The sequence below is a fragment of the Periophthalmus magnuspinnatus genome, chromosome 2 (genome assembly GCF_009829125.3).
Source record: "Periophthalmus magnuspinnatus isolate fPerMag1 chromosome 2, fPerMag1.2.pri, whole genome shotgun sequence".
NCBI lineage: Eukaryota > Metazoa > Chordata > Actinopteri > Gobiiformes > Gobiidae > Periophthalmus > Periophthalmus magnuspinnatus.
Window position 1 is genome coordinate 16,350,193 of NC_047127.1, and position 17,881 is coordinate 16,368,073.

The following is a 17,881-nucleotide window of genomic DNA, read 5'->3' on the forward strand; positions in this document are numbered from 1 at the left end:
AGTTTGATTCGACTTTGAGTTAAAATTTTTGACAATATTTTTCATCTGTTGGAAAAACGCCCAAAAGATAAACCGTTTTTAAAAAATGAAATCTGGATTTGTGGCAGTTTGATGTGAAACGCCTGGTCAAGTATTGTGGCGTAGATCAGAAAATGGTCAAATTATGTCTAAATGTGAAAAATTTTAATGATAGAACAAAATGATATACACTTCAATAAAGCATTTTACAAGAGCCATGTGTCCTCTGCTCATTTCTATGTCAGCAGTATGACTTGGTGAAATGCTCCTATGTTCTAATCTTAGTTTAGTTCTGGTTTAATCCTGGTCTAGACCTGGTTCAGTTCTAGTTCAGTCTTTGTTTAGTAATGGTTTAACCCTGGTTTAGTCTTGGTTTAGTCCTGGATTCCTGGTTTAGACCTGGTTCAGTCCTGGTTCAGTCCTGGTTCAGTCCTGGTTCAGTCCTGGTTCAGTCCTGGTTCAGTCCTGGTTCAGTCCTGGTTCAGCCTTTGTTCAGTCCTAGTTTAGTCCTGGTTCTGTCTTGGTTTAGTCCAGGTTCAGTCATGGTTCAGTTCTGGTTTAGTCCCTCCTTGCTTATATCACATGTCTGTAACACACAGTGCCAGGCATGTGTTGATATAGAGACCAGTGAACACTTCCCTGTCTTATCTATAATTAGTTAAATCAGTTTAGTGTTTTATGAGGGTCTTATCTGCATCTCATGTCTAATTCACACTTACACAATCAAAATTTGGATTAAACTTGGACTAAACCAAAAACTAAAACCAGACTAGATCAGGACTAAACCAAGATTAAACCAGGACAAAACCAGGACAAAACCAGGACAAAACCAGGACAAAACCAGGACAAAACCAGGACAAAACCAGGACAAAACCAGGACAAGTGAGATTGTAGCCCTAAACACAATAATAAAGTAAAAGGGAGAAATAAGACACGACTCAATACAATTTACCCTTGGTTTAGTCCTGGTTTAGTACTGGTTTAGATCTGTTTCAGTCCTGTATTAATACTGGTTCAGTACTGGTTTAATCCTGGTTTAGTCTTAGTTTAGTCCTGGTTTAGTCCTGCTTTAGCACTAGTTGACCCCTGGTTTAGTCCTGCTTTAGTTTTGGTTTAGTCCTGGTTTATTCCTGGTTCAGTCCTTGTTTAGTCCTGATTTAATTCTGGTTTAGTCCTATTTTAGCACTGATTGAGCCCTGGTTTAGTCCTGGATTAGTCCTGGTTTAGTTCTGGTTTAGTCCTAGTTTAGTTCTGGTTTAGTCCTGGTTTAGTTCTGGCTTAGTCCTGGTTTAGTCCTGGTTTAGCACTAGATGTCCCGTGGTTTAGGCTTGTTTTACATCTGGTTTAGTCCTGGTTTAGCACTAGCTGACTCCTGGTTCAGTTCTGAGAACAGAATATATTTAAATCTTAGTGCTATCTAAATCAAAAGGTTAAATGCCTTTTACTACAGTTTATACTTTGATCTCACTGTTATTGTAAAATGGGTCGTTTGTGTATTTGACACAAAGACCCCTATAACAACACACACGTTCAAAGTCAGATCTGGACCAGGACTCTCTCAAGTCCAAAGTCCAGTGCTGTTATGCAAGCACTATAAAACCTGATCGGGATCACGTAGAAGTCTTCATAAAACCTGACCAAGTCTGAGTACAGGTCTAAACATGCAGACTATCTTTGGGAAGAACGGGATCGAGACCCCAGAACCGGTCCAGGCCGTGGTTCGAGGTAAGGACTATTGGATTACTAGATGATGTTTATTGTTTTGTATGTTTTGGCTCAGACCTGGTTCAGTTTTGGTTTAGTCCTGGTTCAATTCTGGTTCAGCTTTGGTTCAGCTCTGGTTCAGTCCTAGCTCAGTGGTGGTTCAGTCCTGATTCAGTCTTGGTTTAGTCCTGTTTCAATTCTGGTTCAATCGTGGTTCAGTCCTAGTTCAGCCCTGGCTCAGCCCTGGCTCAGTCCTGGCTCCGTCGTGGTCCAGTTCTGGCTCAGCCCTGGTTCAGTTCTGATTAAGTCCTGGTTAAGTCCTGCTTCATTCCTGGCTCAGTCCTGGTTCAGTCCTGCTTTACCTTGTGTGGTGTTGTGTCACAGGTTGTGTTCCAGACTGGTTGGAGGGGACTCTGATCAGAAATGGCCCTGGTTTATTCTCAGTGGGAGACTCTCGGTACAATCACTGGTTCGACGGACTGTCCCTCATCCACAGCTTCACCTTCAAAAATGGTACGAAATATCAGTTATACATTTGACATTTGGACCAGACAGTAAAGAACTGAGATCAGATAGTGAATAAGGGTGCAAGACTCATCGCGATCCAATCAAAATCTCATGTAAAAGGTCCCAATTAGCAAATAAGAGACAGCAAATATTGCGTAACAGTTTTTTCTGCACACAAAAAATGATCCTCCTGTAGTTTAGACATGTCCTACAGATGCCCTCCTTGTGTGTCAAATGCTTTTCCTGTGTGTCAGATGCCCTCCCTGCGCCTCTGTGGGGCCTTATTCTGTGTAAAAGCTGCTAACCCTTTAGCTTAGACCTCTAGAAACTGCCCAAGATGCCCTCCCATATTTTTATAAAATCGTTCATTCCTAAGAGTTCACAATTAGTTATCTAAAAAACAAACCATTGACACAATCAAACTGGTCAGTGCATTTTAAAAAGACTGAAAGCAAAACGGTCTCTTCACCTATGTCCAGGGGAGGTGAGCTACAGGAGCAAGTTTCTGAAGAGCGACACGTACAAGAGGAATGTCAAAGCCGACCGCATTGTGGTGTCTGAGTTTGGGACCATGGTCTACCCCGACCCCTGCAAGAACATATTCTCCAGGTACAGATGGGTCTACTCCTGGTTTAGCCCAGGTGTAGTTCTGGTTTAGGTCTGGTTTAGGCTTAGTTTAGGCCTTGTTTAGTCCTGGTTCAGTTCTTGTAAGTCCCGGCAAGTCCTGGTACAGTCCTGGTTTAGTACTGTTTTAGTCCTGTTTTAGTCCTGTTTCAGTCCTGGTTCAGTCCTGGTTCAGTCCTGGTTCAGTCCTGGTTTAACCCTGTCCGTGCAGGTTCTTCACTCACCTGTCAAACGTGATTCCAGACTTCACTGATAATAACCTGGTGAACATTATTCGATACGGAAAGGATTTTTACGCTGCATCGGAGATCAACTACATCAACGAGATCGACCCCAGCACTCTGGAGACCATTGGACGGGTTAGCACAAATTACTCATTACTTACTACTACAACTACTACTAATACTAATACTTTTTGTTAGTAGGTTGTATTGCAAGATTTTTTGAGTTCTCATGTGTAAATATTTTTCAGACAAACTACAGGAACCACATTGCCCTGAACCTTGCCACAGCTCACCCTCACTATGACAAGGAAGGAAACACCTATAACATGGGCACAGCCATCATGGGGCTGGGCAAACCCAAATATGTCATCTTCAAAGTGCCGCACGACACATCAGGTAGGGCCAAAACTCTATTAAAGAAGTATGCGTGTGTCTGCTCTATAGTTATAATTTATGACACTCATAGATCATTATGTTATAGTTTGGACATTATGTTTATAGTTTGGACATTTTAAATTGCAATATTCATCTAAAACGACTTAATAACAAGCAAGTCCCATATAATAAATCAGGTTAGAGCAAAACACAATTAAGTCCCATACAACAGATCAGGTAAGAGCTAAACACAATTAGTCCCAAACAACAGATCAGGTAGGAGCTAAACACAATTAAGTCCCATACAACAGATCAGGTAGGAGCTAAATACAATCAAGTCCCATACAACAGATCAGGTAGGAGCTCAACACAATTAGGTCCCAAACAACAGATCAGGTAGGAGCTAAATACAATCAAGTCCCATACAACAGATCAGGTAGGAGCTAAAGACAATTAAGTCCCAAACAACAGATCAGGTAGTAGCTAAATGCAATCAAGTCCCATACAACAGATCAGGTAGGAGCTAAACATAATTAAAGCCCATACAACAGATCAGGTAGGAGCTAAACATAATTAAGGCCCATACAACAGATCAGGTAGGATTAATCAAGGGCTGTGCAGTAAAATCGAATTTCAATCAATCCTATAGTTTCAAATGTTTTATTTTTTATGGAGAGGTCTACAGCCAATCCAGAGCCCAGACTATGGAGGAAGAATTTGGATTTGAGTTAAATGATGAAAATGATAAAAGTCTATATTATAGGCTATCAGGTCATTTGCCGTTTCATTTGTGTTAGTGAAAAACTAAAATTAAACTGAAAATTGTGATTAATCAGTATCAAGAAAAAACAAATATTAACTTGTTGTCAAACCACCCAGCCCTAGGTTAAGCTAAGACCAATAAATATTTTAAGACCCATGTAAAACAGATCAGCACAGTCACACCTAAACACCTCCTCTATATTAAAATAGGGGTTAGACCTGGTTTAGTCCAGTTTTAGTCCTGGTCTAATCCCTTTATTTTCCTAAATCACTTGTCCTAGTAAAGTCTTTTTAAGACCTTGTTTAGTCTTACTTTAGTATTGATATAAGTATTGATATAAATATTGACATAAGTATTGATGTAATCCATCGATTTTCTTGCACTTAACCGGGTCACGGGGGCAGCAGTCTAAGCAGGGACTCCCAGCACCCCAGAAACTTCCTCCAGCTCCTCTACTGGGACTCAAAGGCATTTCCAGGCTAGCCGTTCCAAGGATACTGATATAATACTTACTAATTATGTTGTCATGGTTTAGTCCTTATTTAGTTCAGATAAATCATTCCTACTGGAGTCCAATTTAGTACTACTTTTAGTCATGGTTTTGTTCAGTTTAGTCCCATCTTACTCCTGGTTTAGTCCCGTCTTAGTCCTGATTTAGTCCTGATTTAAGACAGGTTTAGTACTTGTATAATCCTACTTTACTGCTGTATTTAGTCCTGGTTTAGTCCTGGTCTGAACCTCTCTCCTCCACAGATTCAGAGCATAAGAAGCCCGCTCTGAGAAAGCTTCAGCAGGTGTGCTCCATCCCGTTCCGGTCTCTGCTCTTCCCGAGTTACTTCCACAGTTTTGGGATGACCGAGAATTACATCATCTTTGTGGAGCAGGCCTTCAAACTGGACATGGTCAAACTGGCCACAGCCTATTTCAGAGGAGTCAACTGGGGCAACTGCCTCAAGTTTGACAAGGATGACACTGTAAGGGCATCTGCTGCATCCTCTGCTCCATCTGACCCTCTGCTGTGCATCCTCCTCTGCTCCACTCCATCCTCTGACCCACTCTTCCACATCCTCTGCTCTATCTGCTCCTGCTCTGCTCCATCTACTCCTGCTCTGCATCCTCTTCTGCTCCATCTGCTCCTGCTCTGCATCCTCCTCTGCTCCATCTGCTCCTGCTCTGCATCCTCCTCTGCTCCATCTGCTCCTGCTCTGCATCCTCCTCTGCTCCATCTGCTCCTTCTCTGCATCCTCCTCTGCTCCATCTGCTCCTGCTCTTCATCCTCCTCTGCTCCATCTGCTCCTTCTCTGCTCCACTTCATCCTCTGACCCACTCTTCCACATCTTCTGCTCCACCTAATTCTCTCCTCTGCATCCTTTGCTCCTCTGCATCTTCTGCTTCATCTGCTCCTCCTATGCAACATCTGCTCCTCTGACCCTCTCCTCTGTTCCTCTGATAATCGCCTCTGCTTCTCTGCTTCTCTGCTCCTCAGACCTTGTTCCACGTGGTGAATCGTCACACAGGAAAGAGTGTATCCACTCAATTCTACGGTGCCGCCCTGGTGACCTTCCACCACATAAACGCATACGAGGAGCATGACCATGTGGTGTTTGACCTCATTTGTTACCAAGACACCAATCTTTACGACATGTTTTACATCGACAACATGACGCAGGAGACCAACAAGTTCATTGATGCCAACAAAGAATTTAGCCCTCCAGTCTGCACACGCTTTGTCCTGCCACTCAACATCAGCAAGGTACGAAACCAGGACTGATCCAGTATTAAACCAGGACTAAACCAGGACTAAACCAGAACTTAACTATAATTAAACCAGGACTGAACCAGTATTAAACCAGGACTAAACCAGGACTAAACCAGGACTAAACCAGGACTAAACCAGGACTAAACCAGGACTAAACCAAAAAATAACTCGGACTATTCCTGTATTCAACTAAATCAAATTCTGTGACTAAATGACTAAAACATGTCCTATTGATCAATTAGTCAACTAAAAAGGGGGAGTGGCAAAAACTCTCCAACCTATTCCGTATCTATGTGTATCTAACGTAAACCAGGACTAGACCAGGACAAAACCAGGACTGAACCAGGACTGAACCAGGACTGAACCAGGACTGAACCAAGACTGAACCAGGACTGAACCAGGGACTAAACAAAGACTGATCGAGTATTAAACTAGGACTAAACCAGGATTAAACCAGGACTAAATCAGGACTAAACCACACTAAGTCACAAGTAATCCAGGATTTAAATAGAATAAAAATGTGTGGCAAAAGCTCTCAAAACTATTCTGTATCTCTGTGTATCTGACCCAAACTTCTCTTATAAGACTACACCTGCAGGGGGGAGTTCACGCAAAGACTACCATTTACCACCATACCATATAAAGTACTGGGGAATAGTATGTATTTATATAAAGACAGGTTAAACTTGTGAATCATGAGTTTAACCTGCCCTTTTACAGATAAATACCAAAAAAATACCGAATCTTCAGCTTACTCAGTCACTTTTCTTTTCTGCTGTTGTCCCATAGAAATCATCTAAATAAAATGACGAGTTGACTAATACACATTTTGCTCGACTAAGACTTCCTTGACCAATTAATTGACTGAACGAGTAAACGATTAAACTACTACAGTCCTAACTAGGACTGGATTGAACTTTAGGACCTGGTTATGTCCAAGCTTAGACCTGGTTTAGTCTTGGTTTTGGTCCAGTTATAGATTACTTTAACTGTTTATACCAAACTATGTGTCAGGAGTCAGAGAGAGGAGTGAATCTGGTGACGCTCAAAGACACATCAGCCACAGCCGTGATCCAGGAGAACGGCTCTGTTTTCTGCACGCCGGACGCCATTTTCCAAGGTACAAAAAACACATTCACATCAACTCATTTATCTGGAAAACAAAAGTGAGTTGAGATTAGACACAGTTTAATCATTTGTGAGAGCTTTTTGTCATTAGTCTGCCGTGTTTGTAGTAGTAAAGTCACCATAGGATTCATCAAGAACACTGGCTAGACATGTGTCAGATATTTAGAATAATTAAAGCAAAAGTAAATATTCTGTGTTATTATTCTATATCTAAATGTGCAACAAAGATAGATAGCCTCTTCTTAAAGTGCATCTAAGCTTCCTCGTTTCTGATTGGTTAATTGATTTTTCAGGGCTGGAACTTCCAAGAATAAACTATGACTTCAACACCAAGAAATACAGATATGTGTATGGATCCAGAGTGGAGTGGTCACCCCATCCAAACAAGGTACTAAACCAGGACAAAACCAGGACTAAACTAGGACAAAACCAGGACAAAACCAGGACTAAACCAGGACTAAACCAGGACTAAACCAGGGCTAAACCAGGAGACTAAACCAGGATTAACACAAGATTTAATAAAGGATTTAACCAGGATTTGGGACTACAGTAGGCCTTAAGGAGGACTAAACCAGGACTGAACCAGGAATGAACCAGGACTTAACCAGAACTGAACCAAGACTAAACCAGGAAACTAAATCAGGAGACTAAACCAGGATTAACACAGAATTTAACTTAAACCAGAATTTGGGACTAAAACATGATTTAGCACGCACTAAACAAGGACCGAAATAGGAATGAACCAGGAATGAACCAGGAATGAACCAGGACTAAACCAGGACTGAACCAGGAGTGAACTAGGACTAAAACAGGATTTAACATGGATTAAAACAGGACTAAAACAGGACTGAACCAGGGCTCAGGGTTAATAATCAGGTGGAGAAAACCAGTCTGAAACAGAACTAAAGGTAGAGCTACATCAGGTCTAACCCAGGTCTAACTCAGGTCTAACCCAGGTCTAACCCAGGTCTAACCCAGGTCTAACCCAGGTCTAACCCGGGTTTTTCGTCTGCTACAGATTGCTAAAGTGGACATAGAGACACGCACTCACCTGGAGTGGTTCCAGGAGAACTGTTATCCATCTGAACCAGTGTTTGTGCCGTCGCCTGGGGCAACAGAGGAGGACGACGGTATGACTGAATATAGAAAACACATTTAAGATTCAACACACACAATTTACTCCTTTATTTTAGATAAACACAAAGAGCTGGTATTGTTTAAAGAAACCTCAGAATACATAATAAGCCAGGTGGGTCCTGGAGAGTACTATAAAAAGTTACTAGCCAGTTTCACTACAAACAAATGAGTTTTGCTTGAGCAGTACTGTATTATTAGTGATCTATATAATGATTAAAGGCACTGTACCTGATTTTTACTGTCTGAAAAATGTGAAAAAACAGAACTAGTTCATTATATGCATCCTGAGCATCCTAATTATATAGAGCAGAGCTTTGGTGTCATGATAAAGCTAACAACAAATAGTATGCTAACAGCGCACTTCCTGATTCTCTGGCAATAAAACGATTTATAAGCAGAGGCAGACAATACACAGTGGACTCATTTTGACCTCAAGAGCTGCTTTTACAATGTATCTGTACTAGGGTAGGACACATTTTGCTAAAATAGATGGGAAGAATCAGGTGCAGGTCCTTTTATGCAGCATAAGGTAGAAAAGAACAACATTCCGGTGCTGGTACCCTAAAAAATGGAAAGGTAACACCAGCCCTAAACATGTCAGCCTATCATCACCATCTCAATGGACCATAATAAAAAATAAATATGTGGGGGTGTTCTGTGTGTATGTCTGTGGTGGACTTTTCAGCAGTTACCATGGTGACATAATGCACACGTTAGCAAACACTGTCAAAAAAGTTTTTAAATAGTCTGAAAACTCAAGAAAAACTACAAAAGTGATTTAAACAAGACATTTTCAGGAGTCTGCGACACTGTTCCCTCCGAGCTGCGCGCGCGCGCGCGCAATTGCGCACTGCTGACACGGTATTTTTCAGTGTGAGTCAGTGAGTGTGACCGGGGACGAGCTGCTCCAATTATGTGATTCACATACGTATTTGCGCATCTTATCAACGTCATTGACAGACGTCCTCATGTCCCGCTCCCAGTGTTTTAGCTGATGTGACCGATGTGGAGTGAAGACTCGCTCATGATTCTAATTGCTGTTTAACCCCTTAACGTTCCGACGGCCCGCCCTCGGGCAAAGATCCGCGCGTAAAATTACGCGCGCGTAATTGCGTAATTTTACGCACTGTTTTGTAGTAGTTTTGCGTTTTAAACATGACGAAACGGACAAAAGAAAGGAAGTACGCGACCGAGGATACTGTGGATGTTTGTACAAGTTAAACAAGAGGCATCTCGGACCCGGAGCGGTTCGTGGAACCGAGGGAAGATCTCACGGTGGACTGAGGAGTAGAGGACCTTATGATTTGATGGACTGGATGCTGTTCCTGATCGATAAGCGTGGTTTATTATGCTGTTGACTTAATTGTGGGTCAAATGTGTATTATGTGTAATTATTAGCATTAGCAAATGCCAATCTGCACCCCCCCGACCACCACCAATCATCACGCACACACCACTTGGGTGAAGTGTCTTGCCTAAGGACACAATGACAGAAGTTGGTCCGTATATATATATATATATGTTTATTTACAGCTGGGTGTGCAGATACAGATTCCTCTCAGTGTGTATTGGTCATTGAATACTGTCACTAGTTTATGAGTTGTAAAAATCAAATGATCGTGTCATATACTGAAAAAGAGTTAACGGACTGTCTCCCAGACCACAGTAGGACAATCTCACTCAGTGCAAGGCAAAAGCTTCACACAATGGCTTATACTCATAATACAAGTCAGAGCTTTATCATAAAAATGTTAAGTGTGTTTTCAACATTGGAGTTTACAGTTGTCTTGGTTTGGTTGGAAGCTCATGTTGTGCCATAGTTAAAATTAAATATTTATACTTCCAATAGCATTAACATACTACATAGGTCATGAGCAAGATTTTTGTCATTTTCATTGTATAAGTGGCTAAAGCACTTAATTAAAAGTCTTATAACAGAAATGTAAATGCGGTAATTTGATTCTTTTAATAAACCATTTAATTTGGATGGATGCGATGCAGCATGACCACGGTACGCACGTCTGATGTTGCTCACAGTGGTCCATGGGACCGCTCAGGGAGTTTGTGTGTTTGCTCAGACTGGTGAAAAATTACAGGGAACATTGGTCTGCAATCTATACGAGCATTCATGGTCCTGTTCAGGAGTTTTCAACAAAAAAGGAAACTGAAAAAGTGTTGGCTAAGACCACCACGACACCACAAATCAGCTCATTTGTTGTAGTTTCAACTAAGTCAGCTCCTTATGGTCAGATTGTGTTAAAACAAAGCTCATATTAGTTTAACTTAAGTAACAGAGCGTCAGACAGAGCAGTACCTTTAACTAGTTTTACACCGCCAGCCACAAAGTATGTTGGGGATAAAATAACAGGTACTTGACCCCAGCACTGAGCCATAATATAACCTCAAATCTTCCTGCTGCCTCTTGCAGGTGTAATCCTGTCCTCGGTCATCTCTCCTGACCCCTCCATCTCTCCGTTCATGTTGGTCCTGAACGCTCGGACTCTAGAAGAACTGGCCCGAGCCGAGATCCCGACCCAGATACACATGGACCTTCACGGGTACTTTATCCCCGCCTCCAAGACCCACTGAGACCGGGACTAGACCAGGAATAGGCCAGGAGTCAGTGGTGGAATGTAACAAAGTAAAAGTAGTAAAGGACTGTAAGTACAAATGTTAGGTATCTGTACTTTACTTCAGCAAATTTTAAAGTGCATACATTTTACTTTAACTACATTTTACTACATATGGCAGCAGGTATCTGTACTTTGTACTGCATTTTTGAACAGGACTGAAAAGTAAAAGTATTTTTGATTATTGTTTAAGATCTGCTCAGCTGAAAAGGCTGAAGGTTTATTTTTAACACGCTGGTAGCTTGAGAAAACAAAAAACAAATCCACCACCAAAACTAGACCAGGACCAAACCAGAACTAAACCAGGATTAAACCAGGAACAGACCAGGACTAAACCAGGACTAGACCAGGACTGACCCAGAACTAAACTAAGACTACACCAGGAATAAACCAGAACTAGATCAGGACTAAACCAGTATTAGAACAGGATTGAACCAAAACTAGACCAGGACTGAACCAGAACTAAACCAGGACTACACCAGGACTAAACCAGGACTACATCTGGACTAAACCAGGGCTAAACCAGGACTAAACCAGGACTGAACCAGAACTAGACCAGGACTGAACCAGGGCTAAACCAGGACTAGACCAGGAATAGACCAGAACTAAACCAGAACTAGATCAGGACTAAACTAGTATTACAACAGGACTGAACCAGGACTAGACCAGGACTGAACCAGAACTAAACCAAGACTACACCAGGATTAAACTAGGGCTAGATCAGGACTACACCAGGACTAAACCAGGACTAAACCAGGACTAAACCAGGACAAGACCAGGACTAGACCAAGAATAGACCAGGATGAAACCAGGACAGAACCAGAAACAGAACTAAACATATATTAATCATGTAGTATTATCTTATCTTAATGATAAAATGTGAAGGTAATTTTAATTTTTGCTTGTATTTTCTTTTGTTTATTTAAAAATAAAAACTGACTGTTATTGCTTCCAAAAATAACCTGTTTACTACAATTGTTTACACTCCTAAAAAGGATTTTGAGTTTGGTATATTTAAATGTATTCATATTTTAAAAAGTCACTAGTGTTGGTGGTGTTAACCTCAAATACTTTTCTGTTTGGTCAAATAAAAATAAAATGTCCTCAATAAAATCTCTGTCATTGCTGTTATTCACTGTTATTTGCTGCTGCTGCCAGATCTGGGTTAGCCTAAGTCTGTGTTACCACTTTTGTTATCAAATTTGAGTAATTAATTTTAGTTAGCACTTGTAGGTTATAATACATTTCAGGAGTTGATCTGGTTGTATTTATAACCTTTTTGTATGATAATGGTTAAATTTATGAATTTAAGATTAAGATAGCCATTTTATAGTGCATGAATTCTGTATCCGGGGCAGTTATGCTTATGGATAGAGCCTGTGTTAGTTTGGTGGTTATGGAGTTACTTTAAAAAACATGGTTTAAAGTGAGAAAACAGGATTGTGTGAGCATAGATTAATTTGTGAAGAAAATAAGTGAAGCATTGAATGAATTTACAGTCTTGTCATGAGGCACGTGTTTCTGCTCCTGTTTTGCCTCCCTGTTGTGCTCTTCCCCCTCCCTCACCTGCCTGAACCTGAAGCTGGGCAGAGCTCCCGTGCGCACCTGCTTCCCATCTGGGTAATCATCACCACCTGGATAAGAGGAGCTGGGAGAAGACACTCGGTGCCAGATCGTCCGCGTGTCAACGTTCCGGTTCTCCTGACCTCTCCAGCTCCTGGTCTCTGGTTCTGTTCCTGACTCCGCGCTCCTGCTCCGGTACGGTCAAACTCCTTACCTTCATCTCCCTGTCTCGTACTGGACCTCGGCTACTCCACCTCTCCGGTTCCGGCTCCCGCTCTCTCTCCCTGGCTCGGCTTCCTCTGGTTCTGTTCTCGGTCCTGTCTTCATCCCGCTCCCGGCGGTTCCCTGTTCCCGTCTCAGCTCCCCCCCGACGCGCCCCTGGGCTCTCGCTCGCACCCTGTTCCGCGACGCTTGTCGCATTACTGGACTATTGTTTGATATATTTTCACTAACTGTAAATAAAACACTGTAAATCTGCATCGAGCTCTGCACCTCTTTGGTCCACCCTACACTGGCTTTACGACAAGTCTTATATGCAGGGGTGTCAAACTCAAATTAATATTGGGCCAAAATTTAAAACTGAGACAAATTCACAGGCCAAACTCAATATTTATTGAAAAATTGATTGCACCTGATATGTAATGTTTAAGCTTTTCAAATGGAAACACACTTGTTTTGCTTAAAGGCAAGGCAAGTTTATTTGTATAGCACAATTTGTACACAAGGTAATTCAAAGTGCTTTACAGAATAAGAAAGACATTAAAATCACACAAATCAAAACATAAATAATCACAAATAATCATCATAAAATTAACATTAAAAGAGAAGAGTGCAGAATAAAAACCTTTCAGTCGTATGCACAGCTAAACAGAACTGTTTTGAGCCTGATTTAAACATTGTCAAAGTAAAGGGCTGTCTCACATCTTCAGGAAGACTGTGTGTTCCAAGTTTTAGCTGCATAAAACTTAAACGCTGATTCCCCATGTTTAGTCCTGACTCTGGGCACCAGCAGGAGGCCGGTCCCTGAAGTCCTCAAATTGCGAGATGGTTCATATGGTGCTAACATGTCGGAGATATACTTTGGACCTAGGCCATGGAGAGACTTATACACAAGCAGAGCTGCTTTAAAGTCTATTCTTTGAGCTACAGGAAGCCAGTGCAGAGACCTGAGCACAGGACTTATGTGCTCATACTTCCTGGTTCTAGTCAGGACCCGAGCAGCAGCGCTCTGGATGTACTGCAGCTGTGGTAAGGCTCGTTTAGAGAGGCCAAAGAGCAGGCCATTACAGTAGTCTAACCTACTGGAGAAATATGCATGGATAAGTCTCTCTAAGTCTGGCTTTGACAGTATACCTTTGATTTTTGCAATGTTTTTAGGTGGTAAAAAGCTGCAGATGTTATTGATTTGATGTGGCTGTTAATGTTCCAGGTCTGAGTCCATTGTTACCCCTAGATTTCTAGCCTGATTTGAAGGTTTTAGAGAGAGAGACTGGAGGTGACTGCTGACACTTTCTCTGTTTCTGTGGGCCAAAGATGATGGCTTCAGTCTTGTCTGAGTTTAGCAGAAGAAAGTTGTTTTACATCCACACACTGATCTGTTAGATGCAGTGGCAGAGTGAATCCACTGGTCCAATGATGCCAAGATGGCGCCACGTACGCTCGCCGTAGTGATTTGGTGCGCTGTGTGTTTTTTGTTTTTGTGTGTTTGCCCTGTGTTCGCGTGCACTTACACCCGTGAAGAGCTCTTATCCATCAGAACTACCACTCCTGTTGATCTACTGCCAGTCTTTTTAGTACATGCAGTAGATTTTGTTCACTCTTTTGCCAAAAGAGTGAGACGCCGAAGACGAGGAAAGCGGGCAGGGGCCTTGGTGCGCCTTCGGAGACACGGCGCTTGCACGCCCTTACCTGGGATTTTCCTCTCTAACGTTCGCTCACTCAGCAACAAGACGGACGAACTGGCGCTGCTGATGAGGAGAAACAAGGACTTTTCCTCCTCTTGCGTCTTATGCTTCACGGAGACATGGCTCAATGAGCGTAACAAGGACTGCGCGCTTCATCTGGAGGGATTCCAGCTCCTCCGCACGGACAGACAATGGGGACTCTACTACATCAACAACGCCTGGTGTACGGATGTGACTGTGATCTCCAAACACTGCTCTCCCGCCGTGGAATATCTGTTCATTAACTGTAGGCCTTTCTATTCTCCACGTGAGTTCACTTCATTCATTCTGGCCGCTGTTTACATTCCTCCGTGCGCGGACATGCACGAGGCCCAGTGCGTGCTCGCGGAACAGATTCTGAATGTGGAGCGAACCTTCCCGGACTCTTTACTAATCATCTTGGGGGATTTTAATAAAGGAAATCTGAGCCAGGAACTGCCCAAGTACAAACAGTTTATTAAATGCCTGACGAGAGAGCAGAAGACGCTGGATCATGGTTACACAACGGTCAGTGGAGCCTACAGAACCGTGCCCCGCGCTTCTCTGGGATTCTCTGATCACGTTATGGTTCACCTCATTCCTGCTTACAAACAACGGTTGAAACTTTCCAAACCTGCTGTGAGGACTTCTAAGAAGTGGACCAGTGAGGCTGTGGAGGAGCTTCGCACGTGTTTGGACACTACAGACTGGGATGTGTTCAAGGCTGTGACAGTTTGGATGAGTACACAGACACTGTGACGACATACATTCAGTTCTGTGAGGACATCATCATTCCATCATGCACCAGGGTGACTTTTAACAACGACAAACCCTGGTTCACACCCAGACTGAGACATCTGAGGAGGGAAAAGGAGATGGCTTTCAGGGCAGAAGATCATGAAGGCTACAGGCGTTGCAAGTATGCTTTTAGCAAAGAGGTGGAAAAGGCTAAAGCAAAGCACAATACACGTCTGGAGCAGCATTTCTCCACCAACGACTCTGCTTCTGTCTGGAGAGGGCTTAGGCAAATCACCAACTACAGGCCCAAAGCCCCTCCCGCCGTGGACAACAAACAACTAGCAGAAAAGTTTAACAGCTTTTATGCGAGGTTTGAAGTTTCACACCCCTCCCCCTCCTCCCTCACCATCATGGACATTACCTCCAAACCCACCTTGGACCCCCCCTCCTCCCCCACTGCCCTCACAGTTTTGGAGCAGGACGTGACTAAGCTTTTCAGGAAGCAGAATCCCCGTAAGGCCGCGGGCCCAGATGGTGTCTCTCCTTCCACCCTTAGACACTGTGCTGAAGAACTGGCTCCTGTCTTCACGGACATTTTTAACACCTCCCTGGAGTCATGTCACGTCCCAGCCTGCTTCAAGCTGTCCACCATTGTGCCCGTCCCCAAGAAGCCCAGGATCACTGGACTTAATGACTACAGACCTGTGGCGCTGACGTCCGTATTCATGAAGTCATTTGAGCGCCTGGTCCTGCACCACCTCAAGTCCTTCACCTCCCCCCTCCTGGACCCTCTGCAGTTTGCCTACAGAGCCAATCGTTCTGTAGACGATGGCATTAACCTGGCCCTTCACTTCATCCTCCAGCATCTGGACTCCCCGGGAACCTACGCCAGGATCCTGTTTGTGGACTTCAGCATGGTTCAACACCATCCTCCCTGCTCTGCTCCAGGACAAGCTCGCTCAGCTCAATGTGCCTGACTCCACCTGCAGGTGGATCACTGACTTCGTGACGGACAGGAGGCAGCGCGTAGGGCTGGGGAAGAATATCTCGGACACTCGGACTATCAGCACAGGATCTCCACAGGGCACCACCTGCTGCACCTCCAGCCACGACTCCGTCAAACTGGTTAAGTTTGCGGATGACACCACCCTCACTGGACTCATCTCGGACGGCGATGAGTCTGCCTACAGGAGGGAGGTGGACCGGCTGGTGTCCTGGTGCAGCAGGAACAACCTGGAGCATAACGCCCAGAAGACAGTGGAGTTGATTGTGGACTTCAGGAAAGTCACAGCCCCCCTGCCTCCCCTCACCCTGACGGACTCCCCCATCACCACTGTGGACTCTTTCCGCTTCCTGGGCACCTGATTCACCCAGGATCTCAAGTGGGAGCCGACCATCAGCTCCCTCATCAAGAAAGCCCAGCACAGGATGTTGCACCTGCGGCAGCTGAGGAAACGCAAGCTGCCAGTCCAGATGATGGTGCAGTTTTACACGGCCATCATTGAGTCCATCCTCACCTCCTCCATCACTGTGTGGTTCGCTGGGGCCACTGCCAGAGACAGAAAGAGACTGCAGCGCATTGTGCGAAGGTGATTGGCTGCAGCCTTCCATCTCTACAGGACCTGTACGTCTCCAGGACTCGGGGGCGAGCAGGCCGTATAGCAGCTGACACCTCTCACCCTGGACATGGACTATTTGAGCCACTTCCCTCTGGCAGGAGGCTACGGTCCACTGGGACCAGAACCTCTCGTCATAAGAACAGTTTCTTCCCCTCTGCAGTTTGTCTCATGAACACTTTATAATATTTGCACAAAACAGACACTTTATAACACCGGCCACTTTAATAAGTCATGTTTGCACTGTTGTTCTGATGCTGCTGTTGTATATATTTTCTACCTTTAAGTATTTTATTTGATTTTTAAGCATATCTTTTTTTTTTTTTTTACTTCGTGTATGCCCTTATTTATCCTAGTTTGTGAACTGTGTTCACAAACAATGGCAATAAAAGGATTCTGATTCTGATAGTCACCTGCTGCTAGTGAGACCTAGATTTGAGTGTCATCTGCATAGTTGTGGTAAAACAGATTATTGCTGTGTATTAACTGGCCTAACAGCAGCATGTAGAGATTGAACAGCAGGGGTCCCAGGATTGACCCCTGGGGCACCCCACAGGTCAGGGACATTTTATCTGATATATATTTTCCAATTTCAACAAAGTACTCCCTGTTTTCTAAATAGGACTTGAACCAGTTTAGTGCCATACCAGAGATGCCCACCCAGTCCTCTAGTCTCTGTAAGAGGAAGCAGCACTCAGATCTAACAGGATCAAGACTGAGACTTTGCCTGCATCAGTGTTCAGGCGGATGTCATTTGTCACCTTGATAAGAGCAGTCTCAGTGCTGTGGTGGGGTCTAAACCCTGATTGGAAGACATCAAAGGAGTTGTTCATTTCGAAGAAGTTAATAAGCTGTTGGTAAACAACTTTTTCGAGGACTTTGCCTAAAAACGGCAGATTTGAGATCGGTCAATAATTGTTCAATATTGTGGCATCAAGACTGCTCTTCTTTAGGAGAGGCTTGATAACGGCAGTTTTCAAAGCGCTTGGGAATGTTCCAGATTGAAGTGACATATTAACTATGTGAGTGAGTGGTGATGGCAAACTGTTGAGCACAGACTTTAAAAATTTAGTGGGTAACACATCGAGGCAGCATGTAGATGAACTCAGACTGGTGACAATCTCTTGGACAGTTTTGTCAGTTACAGGTACAAAGTGAGTCAGCTCTAAGTGT

General features: G+C 43.5%; 1 protein-coding gene across 1 annotated transcript; it reads left to right on the forward strand.

Annotated features, from left to right (window-relative positions):
- Nucleotides 1-1,616: 1,616 nt before the first annotated feature.
- bco1l (beta-carotene oxygenase 1, like) lies at nt 1,617-11,975 on the forward strand. The gene is made up of 11 exons (XM_033978718.2): nt 1,617-1,743; nt 2,107-2,235; nt 2,709-2,838; nt 3,065-3,212; nt 3,326-3,473; nt 4,969-5,189; nt 5,702-5,968; nt 6,989-7,094; nt 7,396-7,490; nt 8,121-8,232; nt 10,668-11,975. Exons 1-11 carry the CDS (start codon nt 1,680-1,682, stop codon nt 10,826-10,828), a joined length of 1,581 nt encoding a protein of 526 aa, XP_033834609.1. The 5' UTR covers nt 1,617-1,679; the 3' UTR covers nt 10,829-11,975.
- The last annotated feature ends 5,906 nt before the right edge of the window (nt 11,976-17,881 follow it).